General features: G+C 35.0%; 1 protein-coding gene across 1 annotated transcript in view; it reads right to left on the bottom strand.

Moving 5' to 3' along the window:
* LOC136855769 (sucrase-isomaltase, intestinal-like) overlaps positions 1-10,000 on the bottom strand; it is a 72,538-nt gene that overhangs the window by 19,190 nt on the left and 43,348 nt on the right. The window contains exons 18-19 of the mRNA XM_067133125.1: positions 9,096-9,228; positions 8,241-8,459 (exon numbers count right to left, since the gene is read on the bottom strand). Coding sequence (XP_066989226.1) covers positions 8,241-8,459; positions 9,096-9,228 — 352 coding nt within the window. The remainder of the gene's footprint in view (positions 1-8,240; positions 8,460-9,095; positions 9,229-10,000) is intronic.

Genomic DNA, 10,000 nt, shown 5'->3' with positions numbered 1-10,000 from the left:
CTAAAAGAGGAAAACAAACAAATTAAAAACACATGGAATAAAAATAATGACCATAAGATTCTCAATGATAGTTTTAACATTTCCGTTTTTAGGAAAAAGTCTTTTACTGGTCTGGGTTTGAATTTTCAAAGTGCATGTTTTTTTTAAATTTTAAACTCAATTAAATTTTTACTCTTCTACATAGAGCTTACAGTATGCTTTACCCTCCTCTTGGGACTATCATCATAAAGAAGTAATGTTCTTGCTTAAATATTTTTCAGATAACTAGTTTCCATCCCATGTTTTCTTTAAACATTGTAAGGATTTCTTTAATAAGAAACTATCCACCCTTCGGCTATTAGTACAGTACCTCGCAAGAAATTTTATGCCAGTTTTCCTTATATCTATGATGACAGATTCAGACGTAATTTTAAGTCTGCAATTTAAAAACATTTTAACATGCTACAGGTTGTTTTAATCCCGCCCAAAAAATCCCTCACAATAGGGTTATTATTTAAGTTCAAAGACAGAACCTGGCCACTGATGCAATCCTCAGTTGTGTATAGATATACTTGCCCTAAAAGAAATTTGGGGACTTGCGTTGGACAACAAAACGAATGCTTAAAGTCAGAGCAGATTCTCATAAAGGTGTTAGTCATCGTACAGATTGCAGATTGTCCATCCCAGAATTATGTAATATTAGAAATCACTCAAAAATTTGTAATACGAATATTAATTACACTGACTTCTATGTTCCGGGCCAAACCAGCTGTTTACACGAACCACCCATTTTAGAATCGTTATTTATTAAGCAGTTAGTGCCCAAATTGTGCTCACACACCTCCCCCGTCCAATTGTATCTATCTTTAAATGTTTTTTTCGCCTCTTTCCTTTCCCTTTCACCTCGTTCAGTAAAGCAGGTGCTTAGTTGGAATTGCCTTGTTTTGTTGCGTATTTTTAGTTTTTTGAGAATCTTATGGTCATTATTTTTATTCCGGGTATTTTCAATTTGTTTGTTTTTCTCTTTTAGCCTTGAAGATGGAACTAGGTTGTTACGAAACGCCTCTGCAGATAAATGCAATCTATTGATGACAGGCTATCTTCTTGTCACCCTGTCTTGATGTATACTTTGGCTTGCTTGCGCCAACATCTCCAGTCTATAATTTTATACACACACACACACACATATATATATATATATATATATATATATATATATATATATATATATATATATATATATATATACTGTATATATATATTTATATATGTGTGTGTGTGTGTGGGCAAACTTGTCTTGTACGTGCAATTCATTCTTAACTTAAAGCAATTAGGAACAAAGACACATAAAAGTCATAGGTAAACTCCAAAATTATTATTCTCACAGTTACTTCGAGACTGATGAATCTTTTTAGCATAAATCAACACTGTTCAAAGAATGGTCGTATCAAAAACTAAATTATTTGTTTTGAAAAAGTACTCTAAATAATGTAAATAAGTATTTTTACCCCAGACTACTTGCATGCGTAGAATTTTGATCCACAAAAATAATGAATTTGAGAACAATTAACTATGGACCGTGAAACAGTATTGTACAGAGAATAACATTAAGGCTATAGCATGTAAAACTGCGAATTATAAAGACGGTTATCACAGTTTTAATGCGAAGAAATTATGCAAGACTCGTTAATGCCAAGTATTACAGTGTAAAGAGCCCTTTCAAAGCCGATTTGGTCTCTGCTGTGTAAGGGAAGGAGCGACCCTTAATTATATCCTTAACTAAACACTTCGAGTTTGTGAGTCTGATATTACTGGTAAACGAAATGTAATATATATATATATATATATATATATATATATATATATATATATATATATATATATATATATATATATATATGTGTGTGTGTGTGTGTGTGTGTGTGTGTGTGTGTGTGTGTGTGTGTGTATGCCTGCGTGCGTGTGCAAATGAACAACAAATCGTACAATCCCCATCTAAAGTAGACCATCTTATTAAGTGCAGTACCCAGACGTGATGCCATTAGTGTATTGCTATTTTTCTTTACTTCACGCGAAAACATCTTGTACAGAATTACCTAGCCGAGTTTAACAGCCTACTTAAGCAGTTCTATACTGGCAAAAGTTTGCCAGTAAACGAAAGTGTACAACGTTAAATTGGTCATTATTTTCAGCTGTTGCGCTGTAATGGGGATTATGGACCTTAAAAATGCGGGAGAGAGAGAGAGAGAGAGAGAGAGAAGAAAGTGGTAAAGAAAGACGGGGAAGAGAATGAGATTACAAATATCGTTAATATTATTACTAAAACCCTCAATTAGTGTATTGTTAGTGTTGTTTTGGATAATTTAACCAGATGGCAGAGCTAGCCAACGTAAATGTGACATTTTCGTTTAACTGAAAAATACAAATGTCTCATGTACAGTATGGACATTTTTTTTTCTTTTATGTGTGTAGACATGATATCGTTAATATAAATTTTGTAGGCTGTGTTTTAAATACAGTATATACAGTTGCATTTTCTTGGTATAAAATTTACATATGTATCTGGTATAGACGGAAAGACGGTTTTTGGTTTTAATTTTCTGTAAAAGAAAACTTGAGATGGCTATTTGTCTGTCCGTCCACACCTTTTCTTTCCGCCCTCAGATCTTAAAAACTACTGAGGAGGCTAGAGGGCTGCAAATTGGTATGTTGATCATCCACCCTCCAATCATCAAACATACCGAATTGCAGCCCTCTAGCCTCCTCAGTAGTTTTATTTGTTTTTAAGGTTAAAGTTAGCCATAATCGTGCTTCTGTCAACGTTATATGACAGGCCACCACCGGCCAGTGGTTAAAGTTGCATGGGCCGCTGCTCATATAGCATCATACCGAGACCACCGAAAGATAGCTCTGTTTTCGATGGTCATGATTATACGTCGTAGTGGCTGTACAGAAAACTCGATTGCGCCGAAGAAACTTCGGCGCATTACTTACTTGTTTATTACTGTTAATGTATTTGTCCGCCAAATATTACAACAACGTCCAAGCAATTTTGCAGTTGCATCGACCTTAAGGTAATATATCAAATAAGAGAAAGTCCTTTGCATTTTCTTGCTTAAGATGCTGAGATATTTAAACGCGGAGCCCATTACTCCTGGAACTATTATTTTTCAAACAGAAAAAATAGGTAATTTCATTTACGTTTAGTTTCTAATTCTATCATTATTATAATTATCAACTTTGCATTTATCAATATCAAAATTATTATGATCGTTATCATCAGTGTTATTATAATTACTATTTGATATTTTTAATTTTTTTCATAATTTATGGACATTTCCACAGGGAATATAACTGTTATGCCCATATCCCCACCCTTACAAAAAATTTTTATGTATAGATAGTTTAGCATTCCGTTTGGATCACCCATCCAATTATCGCCCAGAGACAACAATGCTTTAGAGAGTCTGGAGTCTTTAGACCTTATATATATATGTATATACTTAAATACATGTGTATATACATACGCATAAATATATATATGTATATATATATATATATATATATATATATATATATATATATATATATATATATATATATATAATTATATATATATATATATATATATATATATATATATATATATATATATATATATATATATATGTGTGTGTGTGTGTGTGTGTGTGTGTGTATAAATTTAGATATATATATATGGGAAAAACTTATTCCACTCTTTATTGGTGAAGAATTTCAGAATTTTAGTTAACTCAAAAGGAAGGACTTTGAAATCTCAAGCTCTGTTTTCCTGAAGTTTTTGAAATGGGGGGTGATTATCCCAGTAGTTCAAACTCTTCACCTAATGAGTGCTTTTCCTAAGACCCAGAACAACTTTTGAAACTTTATTCGCCTTTAGGATGAGATATGATACTCTCGGAATAGTGGATGGATTAGTTAAAAACACCATCTTGGTGTTAATTGTCATTAAACCTGTCAAATACTTTTGCATACTGTCAGAATATAGTAGGAATTAATTTCATACACACACACACTATATGTATGTATATATATATATATATATATATATATATATATATATATATATATATATATATATATACGTAAATATGTATATATATATATATATATGTATATATATATACAGTGTATATATATATATATATATATATATATATATATATATATATATATATATATATATATATATATATATTCACAAAATAGCCACACAACTTCACTGTGCCTATACATTCATGCTACTCGTGTTAGGCTTCAATAATACGAGATGGTTTAGATTCCAGATTCTTTAATTTGCAAAGTACAATTTATCAAACGCTGGCTTTCAAAGCCGTGCAGTCTTCTTCATCAGGTACCAATGCACCGGGGAGATAACGGCTACACTCTGGTGTATAATTATGTGCTTCTCCAAACAATGTTTTTTTCCTAATCCTCGGGATTTATACATATATACATGTGTATATATACATATATATATGTATACATATAAATTTTTACCACACCACCGTGACGTTTTATACATACAAGCATTGAGCTACAGATGTTTGATATCCAATTCGCTCTACCTCGGAAATAATACCGTCAGGGAATTATACTTGATAAATGATTCGTCGCTACTTATCAGTTATAATTCCCCTTCGATATTGTTTCCGAGGTAGGTAGAACTGGATATTAAACGACAATTGTAGCTTAATGTTTATATATATATATATATATATATATATATATATATATATATATATATATATATATATATATATACACGCATATACAAAGATATATGTGTGTGTATGCGTGGTTTGTCTACGTATGTAAGGCATGAGCAGGAAACGTGATGCACGGATACCCCAATTGTACCCTTGGGGAAAATGAAACGCTGGGTATAAATCATTCCTCTCAAAGATGACCTTGAAAACTATCGGTGGAGGTGATCAGGACCTGTACCCAGAATTACAGAAAAGTAAATGAAAAAGACGTGAACAATTTTTCCTTTTTCCTGAGAGGTTTGCTTGAAGAGGAAAAAAAGTACAGACTAATTCAGTCTTGATAAAAGATAGTATCTGTGAAAAATGCCACTGACTACAACAGGATAATACTGTATATATAGATATATAATTTTATGTGTATATGTATATATATATATATATATATATATATATATATATATATATATATATATACATATACATACATACGTGACATTGAATACCAAGGCCCAACCTCGTCGAGCACGATATCTGTATATCAGCAACGAACGAACACGTATTCACATTCTCACACCCACGAATACATTTTTCAAGACGACCGAGTTGCATCCACCAACATCATCCGCATATCAGAGAACATCAAAGTTATTATCAACGGCGTTCCCAGTCTTCGGTCTCCAGGCGCTGGTCGTGTGGGGGAGACGTATTTCCCACAGTCTCGTCCAAACCTCGCCTTTTTTTTCTTTTTATAGGACCGGAGAACAGCTTGTACCCCGGAATATGCCTCTTTTGTTTTTCTTTCGGCTGACTTTTATTTCGTACACGTGTCCCGGGGCACAGGGCCTTGAGATAACACCGCGGACCACAAATGACTCCGAGAAAGTGGGGGCTTTTGATGCCTTCAACACGCGGCGGGGCGACATATATCTGTGTCTGCACACGACTCTCCTACCTGGGGTGCTTCGTGCGTGCCGTGTGGAAATTCCACCTATTATTATTATTATTATTATTATTATTATTTTGTTTTTGTTCTTGTTTCTTCTGCTGCTGCATTGCAAAGAGTAGGATATGTCTAAATATATATATATATATATATATATATATATATATATATATATATATATATATATTATTTATGTATATATATATGTACATATATATATATTATTTATGTATATATATGTACACACACACATACGAGTATATATATGTATATATATATATATATATTTATATATTATTTATGTATATATATATATATATATATATATATATATGTACACACACACACACACACACATATATATATATATGTATATATATATATATATATATATATATTATTTATGTATATATATATGTACACATTTGTGTATGGCTTTCTAGCCTACAGTTTCCCAGGAAGTCTTTAGAGATGAAGTTGCTCTCCCCATGCCCTCCTCTTGACCTCACCTGATGTTGGCACCAATTCACAGCTGGGTTTTAGTTTGAGGTATGCCAGGATCGAGCTGCAGGCCTAGCACCCTTGTGAGGGTCAGGGAACTCCGTGGATGGCTTGGTACAGTGTTCAGCTGACGGCTGCTGGGACCAAGTTTAATCCCATACTATCAGTCACAAGTCCAGCCAATTGTAAATGGGTACCAGCACCCGCTGAGTTGTCATGGGGTTAGCAACCTCATCCCTAAAGATTTTTGTGTTTTCTGATCAACGATTAAAGTACTCAAACATAGGCAGTTTATGTAGGATCTATGAAATGATCAGCATTAGCGTCTCGCTCATGAAGTCCAGCTTGAGGTCTGTAGACCCATGCCATTTCTAACTATGAATAAAAGAAGAGGACGGGGCCTAGGTGTAACATCAATTTAACTGTTTTGTGTGCAACTTCCACTACCAACACTACCACCACACTAGGCTGGGAAGACAGTCTTCAGGTAACTCAGCTTGGGGACATCCAATCTCGTCTCGGGGCTCTATAGTGTATCCAATGTCCATAGGAATGGGGTGATAGTTTTCAGGTAGTACTACGTGTAGCTCAGTTCATTAGTCACTGGCCCCTACAAAGAAATAGGAAGATTCCTTTGTGTGCCAGCTAGTTAAAGCTTGGAGTTCATTACCCGTAGGGTATTGTCCCAACCCTCTGTTATATTACCATCAATTTTTGATGGTATGTTACACTTGTGAGGATAATAGATCCATACTGAAATCTGCAACTGTATTGATGTGCTTGATTCTGTAAAGAGTTGGCCACAAATGGGCCAATAGTCAACAGCGGAAACATAGCAGGCAACACTGGGCCTGTTTATTACTTGAGTTACCACCAATTAATATCGGATGGTGCTGGTTATTGTTATTAAAATTAACCAGACCACTGAGTTGACTAGCAGCTCTCATAGGGCTGGCCCGAAGGATTAGGATGAAATACCAGGTCTAGGCCTAAGGCCTAGAACTGGAATCAAATAGGTTGAGAATGCTGCTGGTACCTAAGTTCCCGTGACTGTTGCTGAGAGTTGTGTCTGACCTTACACAGGAGGAGTCTGGTTCGAGCGGCCATGGATCATAATGATGCCCTAATAGCCAAAAAAGTGAATGACTCCTATACACGTCAGTTTATTTAAATAACTTCTGATGTATATCATATTTTACTGGTTTTCTTTCAATAATTTTACCGCCATTTTCCAAGTACTTTAGAATATATATTTTTTTAATTTATCTCGTTTTAAGGAATTTAAATTACTGGTGATTTTTCAAAATCTACCAAATATCATACTAACCTCACTCCAAGGTTAACAGTTCCTCATAGGACGAGTCGGTAGAGTTCTCGGCTAGCACTCTGTTAGGCCCGAGTTCGAGTCTCCGGCCAGCCAATGAAGAATTAGAGGAATTTATTTCTGGTGATAGAAATTCATTTCTCGCTATAATGTGGTTCGGATTCCACAATAAGCTGTAGGTCCCGTTGCTAGGTAACCAATTGGTTCTTAGCCACGTAAAATAAGTCTAATCCTTCGGGCCAGCCCTAGGAGAGCTGTTAATGAGCTCAGTGGTCTGGTTAAACTAAGGTATACTTAACTCCAAGGTTAGTAGGGAACACCCAACGTCTCTCCTTTCAGTAATGCTTAGCTAGAATTTGCTTAGTTTTCTAGCATCTGTTCCCGTTTTCAGTCTTTCTTTTAGTTTAGTTATTATTCAATTATTATTTTTCGCTTGGTATTAATGTATATAAGCTGATAAAAAACATATTTTCCATGTTTATCATTAATACCTAGTACTTATTGCATAGAAGATAATAACACTCTATTAACTTTTAAGTTTTTATTTAATTTCAAATTGAAGTACAGTTACAAACACTCCATAAATGTCAACAGAAAGCCAGACAAACGAGCCCTCACGACCTTCTTTCAAAAGCCTGCACTCTTCTTCATCTTGCTGGCAACAGATCATATGATTCTCATTTGATCGGCAATGAGTTCGTCCAGGCACCAGAGAGCTCCCAGAGTGAGTGAATGAGTGAGTCTATCGGGCGATTGTCATGATAAACTCCTGATTGAGCGGGAGAATGGCAGAAACCTCCAGCACGTTGTTGTCAGCGTCGAACGACCAATCAGAAGGCGGTATGCTGGTGCCGTTTATGCTGACGTCTGTCGGATTGCTTGAGAACCCGTAGAAGGAGAAGGACTCCAGAACCAGACCCTCTACTGAGTCTTCTCCGTGTTTAATGTCCATTGAGAGCGCGTTCTGTAGATGAAGGTCATTGTTATGGTAACAACTCTTGAATATTTATTTTCATGTCATTACTTTGGAACGAGCTAGAAGAGCACAGAATTGGCGTAAGAGATTAATACCACGGAATAGAACGAGTGAATTCAAGTATGTAAACATTCAGCTATTAACATAAAAATTAACTACTGAATAAATGAAAGAGTGCTTCAGAGTATATCAGAATAAGGCAACTCGAAACCCTTGACCGTGAGAAGTCTTGGTCCTGAAGATATGGCACAGAACAGGATTTAAGATTTGTTGGACAAACACCGCAAGAATTATGTTTTCTCCTGTATTCTCAGATAATTTGGGCCCTATATTTATGTATTGGATACTTAAGATGTATTAAGAAAAAAAAGAAAAACGTCACTGCAACGGAAGAAATGGGGACATCCTGGCACCAAGATCTCTCCATGCAAATTCTCTGCCAAAATCAATAGTCACCCAGTAAGAGATTCAGCATCATCGAATATTCTTCCCCAATGCATACAACGTCCTGTTCTGGAAATCACAGACAGCAGCAGAGGCGTGTGATTATAGAGGCACTGCTAACTAAGTAAACAAGCAACCAGAAATGCTAAGAACAGAAAGTGTTATATATTTATCATTTACCCCATCAAAATTGAAGAAACTCATATACGCCCTCTTCATGGCTTGATATCCGTCCCCTTGGTCCCAGAAGATGTCCCCTGCGGAGTTTCCTGAGGCGTCCAGGGCTATTGTGAGCCCCAGAGGATTGGTACGACTGAGAAGTTGATCGTAAGGAAAAAAAAAATCAGTGAATGGGTTCGTTGAGTAATATTGCTCATGTGAGTGTAATTTAGTTGACTAGGTCTGATCAAATAATTGTTATTGTTGTCTTTCTAAAAACCAACGACCAGATGGAGACTTGAATAAACTGGTAGAGAGTATGATAGCAAATAAATTCAGGTTTTGAATAAACTGGCAGAGAATATGATAGCAAATAAATTCAGGTTTTGAATAAACTGGCAGAGAATATGATAGCAAATAAATTGAGGTTTTGAATAAACTGGAAGGCGGTATGATAGCAAATAAATTGAGGTTTGGAATGAACTGGTAGACAGTATGATAGCAAATAAATTGAGGTTTTGAATAAACTGGTAGACAGTATGATAGCAAATTATTGAGGTTTTGCATAAACTGGTAGACTGTGATAGCAAATAAATTGAGGTTTGGAATAAACTGGTAGACAGTATGATAGCAAATAAATTGAGGTTTTGAATAAACTGATAGACAGTATGATAGCAAATAAATTGAGGTTTTGAATAAACTGATAGACAGTATGATAGCAAATGAATTGAGGTTTTGAATAAACTGATAGAAAATATGATAGCAAATAAATTGAGGTTTTGAATAAACTGCTAGAAAGTATGATAGAAAATGCATTAAGATTTTGAATAAACTGGTAGGCAGTATGATAGCAAATAATTTAAGGCTGCCACATTGCAGTCTAGGTCGGGGGTTTCCAAAGCGGCCGATATCAACCAGTTTGTGTC

The sequence above is a fragment of the Macrobrachium rosenbergii genome, chromosome 33 (genome assembly GCF_040412425.1).
Source record: "Macrobrachium rosenbergii isolate ZJJX-2024 chromosome 33, ASM4041242v1, whole genome shotgun sequence".
NCBI classification, from domain to species: Eukaryota; Metazoa; Arthropoda; class Malacostraca; order Decapoda; family Palaemonidae; genus Macrobrachium; species Macrobrachium rosenbergii.
The sequence above is the reverse complement of the archived record's forward strand: the minus strand, read 5'-3'. Positions and strand labels throughout refer to the sequence as shown.